Genomic DNA, 16,589 nt, shown 5'->3' with positions numbered 1-16,589 from the left:
ACGATAACTGAAAATTTGTATGTGATTTGAATTAGTGCCCAGGAAGTATCTACTTATCACCACACCCACACTTAAATCTGCCTGTGGGTTCACAATGAACTGATTTTGGTATAGTTTTTTTGATTAAAAGGTGGTGTAATCGAGGCACATCTTTCATTATATTATTATTGCTTGCTTGATTGAACATTCATAGTTTTTTTTTTGTAGGTGTTCATGTCCAGCTCATTCACATGCTACTCCTGCAGTATACAACCATAATGCTGCTAATACCGTTCCAGAAAAGGAATATGCTTTTGAGGTATGTATAAAGTTTAATAAAAAATTCCAGGTAGATTTTTAGGACAGAGCTGTCACCAATTATTTCATTCAAAGGACGACTCTAAAACCTTTCGCTGTCTATTTTTAGTCTTCACTTCATTATAATAAGCTCTGTAATCTACAAAATTAAAACCATTTATCGCTTTTGGCAAAGGGTTTCTGGTCATGTTAATATCGACCCTATCTAAAATGTAAAATTTCCACTTCATAGTAAATGAAACAGACACAAATGATAGTGTAATATTGAAGACAAATTTTATATTACCAAGAAACTATGATAATGAGGCTTGAGTAGTAATGGGGGCACCTGAGCGTGGGAACTTTTTGAAGACCGTGGAAAAACATGTTACCGAGATAATTACTGGTAAATTTAAAATAATGATGAAGCTTGTTTTGAACAAGTAATAACTCGTGCTCTTTATACCTTTTTATTCTCTTCATTCGTCAATTTTGTTGACGATTATAAAACTATTATATTTATTGTAAAGTTAAAACAATTACTTTACAGTTAATTTAAAATCTGTTTCTATTAAGTGTTAAATTGGAAATAAATAAATAAAAATTTAATAATTAATGAAATATTTATTATTATCATATCACAAAAAATTGCAATGGATCAAAAATATTCTGCAATTTAAAAGAATAGTGCTAATAAGCAAAAACTCTTAAGATAATTATTCATCGTGATCATCTATGTGCTTGTTTAACGGTGGACGGTAACCTTTATTACAAACTGCAAAGAAAGTCCAAAGTCCACTTGTCGCAAGTAACCCTAAAAATGTTCCCACGCTCAGTTGTCCCCATTACTACTGACTTGGTTTTTTCCAGCACAGATTGCTTAACTAAGCACTTTAAAATATTACCGGATCTCCTCATGATAATTCCCTGTATTCGTAGTAATGTTTACACCCATGAATGATTATTAATATTTTTTTGGTAACAGGAATTTGAACGAAAAAAAGAGATTATTTTTTTAGTATATTTTTTTATTTTAGCTACGTTTCTATCTATTCTATGTGACAAATTTAGTATAAATGGAAAACAAAAGTACTTGACTGGGTTATTAGGACTAACAATGGGTAGTGACATTTAAATCATTTTTAATCTAAATTCATTCATAACTGCTCTTATAAAGAATATATTGTAATTATTTTTTAGTAACTTTATTTTTATTTTTTCAAAATTATTTTCATGAAATCTCTTTACTACTTAGTTTGGCCATTCTATCTCTTAACCAATTTTTTGAGATTTTGGGTGGTTAGAATCAGCATCCAACAGTTTACCGGAATTAATTGGTTTAGTAAACCAATCCGTATTCAGTTTTCCTCCGCATCTTATAATTAGCACATCTAAATGAGATACGTTTGTTCTTTTCTAATTCCATAGTAAACTTATTTTATCATCAAAGCTGTTAAATAAATTCAACACTCTATCGACCTCTGTTCTCGGTATGCCGGCAATCGTGTCATTTACATAAAGTTTAAAAAAAGAAATATTGAACGATATCAGAGTTAGAATTTCACCCATTACAAAATTCATCACTATACTAGAAATAACTGGACTAGCAGGATTACTCATACTAGTTCCTTCAATTTGTACATAGTATTGCCCATTGTATAAGAAAAAAATAGATTCAAAACAGAATGTTATTAGTATAACAAATAAATCTTGTAGAATTCTGACTAAATGACGAATATTATTGCAAGTTTCGTGAATTACTTTTAAGGCTAGACTCAGATGGACATTGGTGAACAACTAGACAAAAGAAGATTTCTTACGTTAAATTGAAACATCTCGGCGATGGGAGTATTGTTCACTAATACTTCCTGATTCCAGAAACTCATTTACCAGCTCATTGGCCATCTTCTCGAACTTGCTCGTTGGGTCCTTCGTTAGTTGTTTATATGTTTTTTTTATCGTTGATTAAATTTAGCATCTTTCTATCATATTCTCCCTTCCACATTATCACTGTGATGTTTCGTTTATCAGATTTACTAACAACCACGACAGGTCGATCTTTTAAAAATTTACTTGTTAGGAAGTAATCCTTGCTCAACAGTTTTTATCTACAAGCTGAGCTTTTCTTATAAAAATTGGAAATAATATTAATTGTTCGAGATCTTAAGTTGTTTTTGATAATATTTTTTTCAATATTGTCACAATTATCTATTTCAACCGCTGTAATACTATATTCGAGATCCTTGATGATTGTAAGTATGTCTTTGAATTTATCTTTCACCCGAATACCAAAATTTGATTCAAAATTTAAAACCTTTCCAATCTCAGCCGAAACCACAACATACGTATAATTTATAATGTGTTGGATGGAATTATTCAAGGTGCGATTACAAAATTTATCATGCACTAAAAAAAATTATTAGTGTTACATATGAGCTTTTAATGATTTTACACATGTGTTTGTTAATTTTAGATGCCTGATGTAGATCAAATGTTGATCGAAACGTAGCTAAAATAAAAAAATATTCTGAATAATAAACATTTTTTTATTTTTTCGTCCACATTCCTGTTACCAAAAAATATTAATCCTCTGTATTTTCCTTTTTATAAAATATGTGGAATTGATTATCCGCGTATTCAATAGCATAAAATTAAAAATAACTTCAAATATCAGATACATGATCATTGAGTTATGTATCTGATACTTGAATCTTTGATCCAACTGATGTGCATTGCCGGAGTTATATCAATCCTTATCATAGTATGGGTATTTTTAAATCTGCCTTTTTGAAATAACCAATTTTCGTCCAAAACCATAACTTCCAAGTTTGATTGGATATATTTATTTCTTGCGTATGTTAATTAAACTGTACTATTGCTTTTTTCCACACAAATTCTAAATTAAACACTATTGTTTTTGGACTTTTATGTGAAACCATCATGCCGTCCTGAAATTTTACCGCTACCACTTTCATTCAAAACTTTAGTTACCGTCATTTGAAAATTAATTAGTAAATTTGTAATCGTAATTAAAACTCAATATAAATGAGAATGCAAATGTATAACATATGGATTTTGGGAATATGTTACTCGTAGAATAATTGTCCAATTGTAATGAAATTTGCCATGCACATTCTTAACATGAAAACGCTCGGATTGGCACAGAGTTTTCCCAAAAATTTCCAATTCGAGAAAAACATCTATAAAAAAAAAACAGTGACTCTGAGCTCTTTTTTGGCTAAAAGATTTGGAGTCTGCAAAAAGAAATTTGAAACCAGCTGTGAGCTAATGATGAGTCAGTCTTTTATTTTTAAACAGAGGAATCTGTGAATAATGAATATAATCTATCCATAACGTAATGACTGGCCAGTCTTTCACTGTTTTAAATCACATAAAGAAAATACGCTGAGAAGATTAGTCTAATCTAATATGAGTCTAATCTGTTGAAAATATGTAATTATAATATTGCTTAATTCAATGAACTTGCACGCTTTAAGTATGTATGTCAAATTATTTTTTATTTAATGCTTTGACTGCATTTTGTTTAATATATATAGACTTACATTTTTGACACTAAACTACTTCTAAATATTTAACCACAAGTGCTTTATTTCGATTTCATCAACATAATCTGCTAGCTTATTTTCTTAACTAGTGACAGACCTTGTTTGAAAATAAATTACCAAAGTTCCAATAAATTACCAAAATTATCTTCTTTATTGTCACATTTTAAGGGATTTAAGTACGTTTTTGTTTTTTTGTTCAAAAAATTGTACTGCCATTTCGATTTCTATCGTATATTGAACTACTTGAACATTGGCAATGAGTATAAATAAATAGGCACAGCGTAAATCAAAAAATATGCTCTGCTAAGGTGGTGGCGAGTTGCTGATTTTATATTTTGTGTTAGTTGCTAAAATACCATTATTAATATTTTGTGTTAGTTTCTAAAACACGATAATTGATATTATGTCTTGGTTTTTAAAACACTATTATTTATATTATATATAAAACACCATTGAAAATTTGGATTATAATTCTCGAAAATTATCAAAAAAAATTATTTTAATCTCAATTTTTTAGATGGCAAGCTCTACGGTTAGATTTGGTCCAGGAGTAACAAGAGAAGTCGGAATGGATGTTGTCAATATGAAATGTAAAAAGGTGTGCTTAATGACTGATTCAAATTTGAAAAATTTAGCACCAGTGAAAACTGTGTTAGATTCATTTGCTAAAAATGGTGTCAAATACGAATTATTTGATCAAGTTAGGGTGGAACCTACCGAAGAGAGGTTTGTTTAAAATGTCAGTTAGAAATCGATTAATGGATTTGAAATATATAAATGCTGTGTCGTAAAGAATACAGCACTAATCTTATGGAAATTGGGCTTCGGTAAAATTGGTTTATATTGTGGGATTTTGTAGTTCTTAGCATGCTTTTTTAAAGTTTCAACAATGATAAAATTGCAAATATTTTTGAGGAATGGGCGTTGGCAAGTCAATAGTCACTGTGTAAAGGTATTGGATTTTAACGCTAAGTACAATCAGCTGATTATTTCAATGATTAAAGAAGCAGGAGATATATGCTTTATTATACATTTTAATGTGCTATATTTGATCTCCGAGGCTTTTATAATTACGATAATTTTTCTACTTTTTTATATGAACTTTGTAATTTGTGTTGTTGTACAAATTTTTTAATGCAAATTTTGGATCTTATTTTATATTTTGACTTTTAATTTCATAGTTGTGTGTGTTTTGAAATGCATTTTTTAAATAAAAACAATTATTTTAATGTTTTATAATGTTTTACATAACTATTTAACATAATTTGGGTTAATAAAAATTGTTGCAATAATCTTTATTATATGCTTATGACCTATGCGTATAGTTTCAAGATTATAAACAAACATTTCCGTTAGATTTATGTATTTATGAGCGTTCTGGCAATAGTTCTTTTTTCTATCGCTAGATAGAGTCTTTCTTAGCATTAAAATCCAATATAAATTAGTTTTAAAAAGTTTTTTTGTTTGGATTGAAATATTAGTGTACCTGCTTTTATATTTACATACACATGCATTTACGCGTAAAGATTTTTGAAATACACGTACACCTTTGCATAGTGATTAATAAAATTCAAACGTCCATAACTCAAAAACGTTTTCAACTTGGTGCGCATTGAGACTTTAGTTTAGGATATCAAGATCTACAAAATCTCGCAATTTTGGCTGAGAAATCAGAGCAAATCAGGCCGACACCCAATTTCCATGACATTAGTGCGGTATCTTATAGAATAAATGGCAAATTATAGCTTTTGGTGGAAAATTTTAAGTATTAAATAATAAAACTTTGTCATACGAGGGTGGCGACCTTTTTGAAAACCTTGAAAACGTGAATATGTTTGAGATATTTCAGAAAATTTTGTCTTGGATCAGGTAAAATGATTCCTTCATATTGAACTCTCGATCTTCGAACTGCAGATCTGATTATCGATGTCTCACGATGTCTAAATTCAGTATCGCTTTTAGCCACAATATTTTGACTTTTTGGTATTTTTAACCTTAGTAAAACATTTGTAACGGAATATGAGGAAAGTATAGTATTTCTGTGTTTTCCGTATACCTGTGAGACTAAGAAAGAGAGAAGTCGCGAGTTACAGCCTAGTTTCAAATATTTTTTAGAAATCCCAATATCCATTACTGACTTTTTAATAATGTTTTATTTCTGTGTTTTTTTGTTTTTTTTTTAATGGTAAATAAATAATTTTTAGTCTAATGGTTGCAACTAAATTTGCCAAGGAGGGTAATTTTGATGGATATGTTGCAGTGGGAGGTGGTTCTGTGATTGATACTTGCAAAGCTGCTAATTTGTATGCTTGTGATCCAGATGCTGACTTTTTAGATTATGTTAATGCACCAATAGGGAAAGGAAAACCTGTCACAGTTCCACTGAAACCATTAATTGCTAGTAAGTAGCCTATTTTTATTTATCATTTAATATTGTTTTAGGGTAGGATCATTTCAGGTGCAATGGGAATCATTTTGTAGATTATGGTCTGCCCCATCTTGTTGAAATCACATATGTTCATATCCATGGACAAGAGAATCCGCTCTAGACCATAGAAGGTGCTCTAGCATCATAAAATACCGAGTGGCTAGTATTAGGCGAGATGTTAGTTTCAACTTTTGGAAATCTACAGCGAAATTTAGTACCTTCTTGCGCTTGTGAATGTTCTAATTTCCTTATATGCAGAACAATGTATAGATACGAGTAAGGTCGTAGTTGAACAGAAAGATCTCATATTTGTCCCAAATATTACTTGGGTTTTCTTAAATCAATTTTGTTCAGTGTTATCAGTGTTTATATTGTATGCCTTTCATAATGTCACTTAACTGAGAAATTATGCTATACTTTTTGTTAGTTTGAATAAAACCTTTCAGAAAGTTGCAGCTCGCTGTTTAAACATACCTTTGGAAGTCGGTCATTGTTCATACTTTTTTTCTCAACTATCTACATCAGTGGCAAGTGGACTTTTTTAATTTTAAGTTGTTTATGAAAAGTCAATTTAAATTTTCAACATATTGTATATCTTGTTCCGACAGTTTTGTAGGTATTTGGTTTTTACTATGCCCTTTTTTAGTTACATTACTTTTGTCTTTAAAAAGTTTATTTCTAGATCACATTTCTTAAAATACTCATTCATAAAGATATGTTTTTTCTGCAGATGGATGACACTTTTGGCTAATAGCACTCTATGCCAGTAGAATCACATCGATATGTGTATCAGTAGATATGGTCTCAAAGCCAGCTTCTCGCATTTTATCCTCGATATCGTGTATATGTAAATAAAAGCGGGCTCAATTGCGGGTTTTACATTACCTTGTAAAACGCATTTGTGACCCTCACTTCTGATGCATTACCCTTCACTGTTCGCAATGGTATGCTAGCGTTGTCATATAGGTATTTAAAAATAAAGTCATTTCGACTAATTCTTATGTTTTGTAGTTTGATCCACAGTTTTGAATGGTTTACCGTATTAAAGGCTTTTTTCAGGTTTATAAAATAACAAAATAGTTTCCCGTTTGTGTGTCTAGGCCTCTTGTTGATTAACATAGACCGTTTAAATGAGTGATCGTTATAGCTTGGTCTTGCCCTGAAATCACATTCATGTTCTGATAATATGAAGCTCTTTCAGTCTATTGTGAGAGTCGATGACAGAAAATTGGGGAAAATATTTTTTCATTTTTTCTGTGTTGTTAATTAGTGATATACTTCGATAGTTATTTGGATCATCCTTATTTCCCTTTTGTGTATCATGGTGGTCAGTACTTTATTCTATTATAACTGACATTTCTCTTGTGTTGTAAAAGGTCAGGACATTCATCTTTCAGTCGATTGACATGTTTTTGAAAAATCCGTAAGTAAATCCGTTCAATCAGGGTGATTTATCATTTTTAGATTTATATAAAATATTATTTAATTCGCCGAATCCTATTTCCATATCTAAAAAAGGGTGTAAGCCATTAAAATAATGAGTCTCCAATGAAGAGAATCAATCAACTTCTTTATTAAATTTTTCATGAAATTGTTGCCAATTTTGTTGTCCTATTTCATACTTTTCCCATTATTTGTTTTGCTCATTTTCAAATGTTTTAAAGTGATTAAAATTATCTTTTAATTCTATCTTAAATTTGTTCGCTTAGTTCAGAATTAATATAATCTATTCTGGTTGTTGATTGCGGCTAATATTTTACTTATTTACTTGATTAATTTAAATCCAAGCATTAATTTAAATTAAAGGGAAAAGTTACTTTTCACAAATAAAAACACACCAAATTTTAGTTTGTTGATATGAATAATTATCCTTTTTGCTATACAGGTGCCTTTGTTGATATTATAATAGAACAAAATAATAAAAGTGCACACATTTCCTGTATTAAAATTCGATATTATTAGGATATTTGTTTGGAAGTCATACCATCGCCGTTACACCTTATCAGGCTTGTTAAGAGAGTAATAAAATTAAAAGAACGTTTTTATATTCTGCTATTGAGAATGATTTTAACCTCGACATAAATAACTCCTTTAATATTCAAAATTTCAACATTCAAATTTAAAAAATTTGCACTTTAGATTTTAAGTAAAATACACAATTTATCATACGCTTATTATTATAAAAAATTTAGCAGATTGCATCTATATACATATATATGGGTCTATGTATAGACCTATTACTTTTCGCCAAAAGTGTGCGGAGTTAGCTCACCGATTTTGATGTCGATTTTTTCCTCGAAAGTACATCAGAAAAAGAAATGATCCTCTAAATTTGTGCCCGATTCCTGGCACAAATGAAAAAATGGGGACGCTGGAGATCTTTTTTTATTTTGAAAATAGTTGATTTTTCAGTCATTTTCAAAAGGTTACAACTCAGCTTCTATATAATTGACATTCTTCTCCGAAAACCATCTACTTTTAAGAAACTTTTTTGAAAATGCTGTCATATCTTTTCGATTTCGTTTTCGAAGTAGAGGGTTGATCAGTAGCTGATATTTTTTGTTCAAGTATAGAAGAAATCTTCCTGTTTTATACTTGATTGCTTGTATTTCCTTATGTTATAGTCTTATAGTCATCTAAAGCCAATCTCGATTTTTGAAGAATCGTCATTTTCAGATACCCAAAACTTTTTTCTATCAACTCAGAAACCTTGAAATTTTCTGAGAGAATACTTCATTATACCCTCAAACGGCCCTAAGTTCATAGAAACTGTGATATAAATTTTTGAAAATGACTGAAAAATCTACTTTTTCAAAATTAAAAAATGCTCTCGCGGGCTCCCCCCTCCCCATTTGAATAAATCGGGCTCAAATTTTCAGGATTATCTTTGTTTCTTTATGTACTTTCGAGGAAAAAATCACAACCCAGATCTGTGACCCAACAATTTGTTTTTTATAGCAAATTGGACTATTTTTAAAACTGTAAATACTATGTAATGATTGTTATCTTCACAATTTGTTTTTTATAGCAAATTGGACTATTTTTAAAACTGTAAATACTATGTAATGATTGACATAGCTCAAAGTGTTTACGCTTTTACGCTTTTAATATGTTGTTCAAATAAGGTTAATTTGTCATCATGAATCTCACAAACGTCTTTTATAATGTGATCTGCTTAGACAATTTGATAGATTGCTAACAGATATTTGTGACACTTAAAGGTACAAATCACTCTAAGCTTTATTATGGTTCATGACAATTTATTATTCATATGCAAGACCAATTATTCTTTGGTTGCAGTTGTATTGTATTCCAGATGTATTATTCGTTACACAGATGATCATAATTTGCACCCAAAGATTTACATTACAAATCTATAAATCTTATCCAGACTCCATTCGGTGTATAGTTCATTCGTTTTCTCTGAGCTGCAGTGTAATAATGAATAATATACACGATGTATGACATAATTTTTCAACTAGAAAAAAATAACATCTTTATGAGTATTGGCTAGAATACGATAATCTGTTATTGTTCTAAAAATATTGAAGAAAGTACTTCCAAAGATGGTATTGTGTCACTTTTGTAAAATCAAAATAAAATTCGTGTCTTCAAAATTGCAGAATATGATTGATGAGACAATATGTATTTTTAGTTTTCTTTTATTATTTGACCCAGTTTTTCATTTTTAACTTTTAGTTTATTCTTTTTAGTAGCCCAAAATATATATAATTTTGTATCTTTATATACATTCACGGACACCACTTTATTCAGCAACTTAATATCGTAACAAGGGATCCATACTGTTTTTAAACTATGCCACTTTCTTGTGAGACAGGTACACTTCGTAGACAGCACGTTCATAGAGGAGGGTATATTCTACCGTAGTATTAGCAATTCTGGTGATTATTCGTATGTAGAAAATATGCTTATTATATTTTAAATTTTAATGATATAGGTATTGAAAACAAATCACGTTTAAGGTGTGAGTAATTTTGGTTTAAAAATTGAAATGAGATGCTATAACGATTGAAATACAGTTGTCTTTTTTGAAAGCTATTCAATTGTGTATTATTTCATAAAAATTCAAGTTTTTTTTTACAAAATTCTTTAATGAAATTAAACAAAATTGAGTTTTTTTTCAAGTTCCAACAACATCTGGTACTGGCAGTGAAACAACTGGCGTTAGTATATTTGATTATCGACCTCTTCACGCAAAAACAGGAATTGCAAATCGTGCTTTGAAACCTACACTGGGTTTGATTGATCCATTACATACGTTATGTATGCCTGAACGTGTTTGCGTTTATAGTGGATTCGATGTATTCTGCCATGCTTTAGAATCATTTACCGCCATCCCATACACGGAGCGAACACCATGCCCTCCAAATCCAATTTTACGACCAGCTTATCAAGGACAAAATCCAATTTCTGATGTATGGGCCAGATATGCATTACATATTATTCGGAGGTATTTCGAACGTGCAGTTTATAATCCATCTGATGTGGAAGCCAGGTCACAAATGCATTTAGCATCAACAATGGCAGGTGTTGGTTTTGGTAATGCAGGTGTACATTTGTGCCATGGCCTGAGTTATCCAATCTCAGGAAATGTTCGAAGTTTTCAACCAAATGACTACGGGTAATAAAATTTTTAGAGTCTGCCTTTTGAGAGGCAGTAAAGTAAGCGCCAGTTAAACTATTCTATTGGCTCCGACAAATATTTAAAACCGCTGTAAATTTATTTCGAAATCGCTCGAAAATATATCAATTTAATGTTTCAATATTCGTATCCATACTACTAATTTAATTCGTAGGAAATAGGACAGGTGAAAATATGAAGATCGATTGTGTATATTGATGTCATTACCATAATAGTAATTTTAATAATAATAAAAATATTTAAAAAAACTTTTAAAATAAATGTCCCAATTTTAAAAAAATGCAAACTGTCAAGTAATTAATTTCTTTAATGAAATTATGACATGTCATTGTGATTGTTTCATTTTAGATTTAAATTTCAAAATAATTAAAAATTAAAGTTAGAAATAAATAATTAAAATATCTGTGATTCGATATTAATTAAATATTAATAGTTGGTTATGTATACTACTCAGGCCATTAGATCTGTGATTTAGTGTGTTACTAGTTTTTATCAAATACATTTCTCTAATGTTTCTCTTGATCCAATTTTGTTCTTTGTCCACAATTGCAACTTCATCGAATTTAAAACTAGGACCAGTATCAAAATGGTGGGAACTTAAAGCTGTTTTATTTCTTTCATAATATTAATATTTTTATAATCATTTCTATGTTGAGCTACTCTTTTTCTTAATTTTTGCTTTGATTTGCCCACGTAATTGAAGTTACACTCACTTATAATCTCTGTCTTATTTCTTACGAATTAAATTTGTAATATCAATTTAATGTTTTAAATCATGTAGATATCAAAAATTATTTTTTTCATTATTTAGAGTTGATCATCCGATTATACCACATGGATTGTCAGTCGTAATGAGTGCACCAGCTGTGTTTTCATTTACTGCAAATGCATGCCCAGAACGTCATTTAGAAGCTGCTGAAATTCTTGGAGTTGATATTTCAAATGCTAAACGTGCTGATGCTGGGGCCATACTTGCTGATGTAATGAGAAAATATATGAATGCCATGAAAGTAGAAAATGGATTAAGTGCTCTAGGCTATGTTCTTGATGATATTCCACAGCTTGTTAAAGGAACATTACCTCAGGTAAATGTGATTATTTGAACAACCATACGTACTAGTATAAGGTGTGATCGAAATTGGAGTCAAAAAATTTAGGTGAAACAATTTTTAATTACTAGACAAACAAAATATTTAAACTGATTTCACGACTTTGGGTGCTCTAAAAAATTAATGTGAACGAGGGCCTAGAAAATCGAGAATGAAATCGAAATTTCGAGTAACTTCATTTTTAAACATCGGAAAAAAAATTTAAGAATCAGGAGTCGTAGAAACAGCTCGGAAATATAAAGTTATGTTTTTAAATTTTACGTAAAGGTGAAAAGAGTGGGAAAAACCATAAAGGAAGCATGAGAATATTTATGGAAAAAAAATTAGTAAACGTATAAAATTAAAAAAATTCAACTATTAACGATAGAATATATTTTTGGGGATAAAATGTAATGAATAAGTAAATAGATACATACACGTATTGATGCCAAACCTCTTCAAATAGGTTTTTGAAATGTTTTTCGATAACTGTATTGTTTCCTTACCCACTTTTTAAAGTGTAAAAGAGTAAGAAAAATATTTTCTACACATATTAAAGAAATCATATTTTATTTTTTGTATAGCATCGAATCACAAAATTGGCTCCACGAGAACAATCAGAGGAAGACTTAGCAAAATTATTTGAAAATTCGATGTCTGTGTATTGAGGTATTATGGATTAAGTTTATTTACCTAATGGTTAAGTTTTTAAATAATGTATATGCATTAAAGTGTACAATTTACGTAAGTTTGAAACAGTTTGTTTATATAACATGGGGGTATAATAACGTAACGATTTCTCACAATTTTAATTTTTAGAGTTAATCATTTTTTCAAGAAGACATTTGCTTATACGCTTTTACTCTGTCGTGAACATTCACTTATAATTATACCCTTAAATGTATAGTATCGATCATTAATGAATTTATGCTTTTGTCTAAACCATCTCTTCGTATAATTACGATCTCTTCATTATTAGAATGATGAGCTAAATTCTATACAACAACTACAATTTCGGGTTTTAGGTTTAGTGAAATTGCTAGGTTTTTTAATCAATCAATGTATTTTAATCATTTGATTTATAATTATTATTATTCATTCTATTGGACATTAAAGAACAAATTAAAGGAAAAAAAATTGAAATTTACAAGGAGTGTTATGAATGTAAATATACTTGTGAAATGATACAAGAACTATTTTGAAATTATAAAATATAAATTACTTTAAATAGACATTTTTTTTATACATTTTATTTTAAGTTTTTTTCCCCACAATTTTCCTGAAGTTAATAGTCCATTGTATTCAAAATGTTGTAAAAATTATATATGGAAAAATGGTTTCCGTCAACTATTCGAGAGATGTTAATTAGGAAAACTTTTAGTTTTTGACCGTATATATAGTTGCGACTTGGAATTTACAAGGAGTGTAATGAATGTAAATATACTTGTGAAATGATTCAAGAACTATTTTGAAATTATAAAATATAAATTACTTTAAATAGACATTTTTTTTATACATTTTATTTTAAGTTTTTTTCCCCACAATTTTCCTGAAGTTAATAGTCCATTGTATTCAAAATGTTGTAAAAATTATATATGGAAAAATGGTTTCCGTCAACTATTCGAGAGATGTTAATTAGGAAAACTTTTAGTTTTTGACCGTATATATAGTTGCGACTTAAAATATAGTTCAACACTTTATAATGTTTTTTCAGCACCTTGGTGGATATCGTAGACTATTGAAACTACTACTAACTCAGACAGATTAGTATATAAGATGATTATCACAGCTCACCCGTCGAAGCAGTACGCAAGATGTAGCTCCCTCTTGCCCGAATTATAATGCCTACTACTACTCCTACGAGTTCGCCTCAGTTCGCTTCAACACACACACAAACAACGGAAACTCCTTGTGTACGAGGCTTCGGAGTAAGCGAGCCGTGGTATCCACATTACCCCCTGGGCGAGGTCCCCTTTACATGGCGGGATATGCGATCGTGGCCACCTAAACATGCCCAGTCCCGATGATTATTTGCCTTCAACGCGCCTTCTTTATTAATTACCCCGTTCTAGTTCTGCTAGCATCGTTCCTTTTTCTGAAATCCCAAACCCAACCAAAAATGAATTAATAATTTATGTATAAGAAAAAAAATTAAAATTCAATAATTTGTAAATTGAAATTATTAACGTGAGTATGCAAAACTAATACAAATAATTAAAATAAAAAATGTGGTTAGATTGGGTTTTGTACGCAGTTATTTTGAATACTAGTCCAGCATCGATACCAGGCAAGTTGAATTTAGAGAACTAAGCGCTGAGTTTCGATCGTCTCTCCGTGAAGGTCACGTGAGTTCATTGCTTTTTCACATCCCAAAAAAAAAAATAAACAAAAAAAAACTATAAACGAAAGGACAATAATATATCAGAAATATCCCGTTGAAGTTCCAGACCAGTCAGTAGTATAAATATGTAATTTGGTTGTGCAGCTGCTTTCCTTGGAAATGCATGCGTCGCAGATCAGAGCATACGTTTGACTGCGCGTAACGCCTTTTACTTTAAGTTTTGAGGTACCTGAACTAGGTGATGTCAAAAGACTTTGCGTATAGGGGAAAGGTGGCTCGGTAGTTGGTAGTATAATGCACAAGAAAAAATTTATTGACAATTTTGTTTGCCAGGTGGGACTATAACAAATGTCACATGAAGAGAGACGATTTGACAGTATATCATGTCAAATGTTACAAACCACGTTCGACTGTAACATTTGCAACATCAGAAGGGACAATTCTAACACCCAGAGGGTAGAAATGTTACATATCAACTGTGACTGTAACATTTGCCACATTACAAGGGTCAATTGTAACGCTACCTAAAGTGGTAGAAATGTTTCACATCAACTGTGAATCTAACTACATAAGGACAATAATTACACTACCCAGAGTGGTAGAAATGTAACACATTAACAAACTGTGACTGTATAGTAATCTGAAATAATAAATATTGGAATAATATACAATATTTTTATTATAAAAATTAATTTATTTAATAATTATTAAAAATAAACTGATTAAATCTGAAGCAATAAAAAACATCAAAATGTATTAAATTATTTATAAATAAAAAATTTCAATTAATTGATATTGAAATAGTTTAAAAATGTCAAAAATAATAAACTCTCATGTAACATTCGTGACTTATACATAATATTTCATATTGTTATTAAATATTATGTATAAATATTTTATTTAATAATATAAAATATAAATTTTCTTAAAATAAATATAATAATAACATACAATTATTTTAAATATTTAACAGTAAAATTGTTCAAATGTGTAGCAAATGAAAACTTTTTCACTTTACATTCGTGATTCAAACATAATATTTAAAAAAAATATATCCCACAATATATACCTTCAAGACCCACAATAAAATATTTACCTAGATTATAAAATTATTATTAATTAGCTAAATCGGTTTGGATTGCTTTGGCAACCTTCTTCAGTAGCATTACTTAAACCTCTTAAAACTAAAAATAAATTACCAAAATACGAAAAATAAAATAAAATAAACTACAACCCCCTAAAAATAATTACTACCCTTAAAATTAAAATTAAATAATTTACCAGAGAATCAAATAAATATATATGTAACACCCTCTAAAAAAATATATTTGCCTGCCTTCACCTGAAACAAAATAATTTTATTAAGTAAAAGTTACAAAATAATTTTATTAGTCTAAGTATTTAGATTAATTTTACAAGTATTTACAACCGAGAAAGTCTTCTGCCAATTTTTTACTTAAAATAGCAAAAATTAAAACATACACAAGCACAGTAAATTTTGAAGTTATATATATATTGAGCGTTCTATGACGCTCTTTGAAATGGCTCAAACATACTTCGCCCCCTCAAATTCGATAGAATTTGAGCCTAACAAAAAAAAAAAAACTTAAATGCATAAGATTGAAAAAATTGAAACAGAAAACATAAAAAAAAATAGTTCGAAACACGACGTGAGTTAAAAAAAATAAGAGAAATGGGGGGGGGGGGGGCAAATGATGAAATAAATCACTCGAGCGACTCACGCGTAATTGCTTGCTGATTTGCAAGTTTAAAATCGGCAAAACGAGGTATACCGTCAGTAGACATATGGAGTCTGATTATACGACCAATAGGTCAAGAAAGTGAGGGAGTTTGATCCCCTTTGATTAGTACAACATCCCCAACTTCAGGGGTGGGGGCAGGTAGCTTCCATTTGTTCCTCTGAATTAAAGTATTTAAATATTCTCGAGACCAACGTCTCCAAAAACTTTGAACTAACTGTCGCTGATTCAACCATCGGTCACGAACGGGCTGCTCACAAGGAGGGTAACGTTCAAGTAAATAAGTCAAGGGTGTACCGGTGAGAAAGTGTCCAGGGGTTAAGTAAGAAGATGCCTTGGAAGGATCAGCTGGTAGATCGCACAGTGGGCGGCTATTCAGCACCGCTTCAATACGGGCGAATATCGTGAAATAGTCTTCAACGGAGTAGGACGACTCATGGAACATGCGTTTGAGCAATGATTTGGCG

General features: G+C 30.1%; 1 protein-coding gene across 3 annotated transcripts; it reads left to right on the top strand.

Annotated features, from left to right (window-relative positions):
- Positions 1–209: 209 nt before the first annotated feature.
- Positions 210–13,044, top strand: LOC123302098 (hydroxyacid-oxoacid transhydrogenase, mitochondrial). Of its 3 annotated transcripts, none has more exons than XM_044884885.1 (6): positions 210–298; positions 4,360–4,568; positions 6,047–6,243; positions 10,417–10,912; positions 11,745–12,018; positions 12,606–13,043. In XM_044884885.1, the coding sequence occupies exons 2-6, from the start codon at positions 4,360–4,362 to the stop codon at positions 12,687–12,689; spliced, it is 1,260 nt and encodes a 419-aa protein (XP_044740820.1). In that variant the 5' UTR covers positions 210–298; the 3' UTR covers positions 12,690–13,043. The 3 variants fall into 3 exon arrangements, 2 of the variants coding, with proteins under 2 accessions (XP_044740820.1, XP_044740819.1); XR_006535483.1 differs by lacking the exon at positions 210–298 and having other exon boundaries at positions 12,606–12,765; positions 12,841–13,042; XM_044884884.1 differs by lacking the exon at positions 210–298 and having other exon boundaries at positions 12,606–13,044.
- Positions 13,045–16,589: the final 3,545 nt, after the last annotated feature.

Source organism: Chrysoperla carnea, chromosome X (assembly GCF_905475395.1).
Source record: "Chrysoperla carnea chromosome X, inChrCarn1.1, whole genome shotgun sequence".
NCBI lineage: Eukaryota > Metazoa > Arthropoda > Insecta > Neuroptera > Chrysopidae > Chrysoperla > Chrysoperla carnea.
The sequence above is the reverse complement of the archived record's forward strand: the minus strand, read 5'-3'. Positions and strand labels throughout refer to the sequence as shown.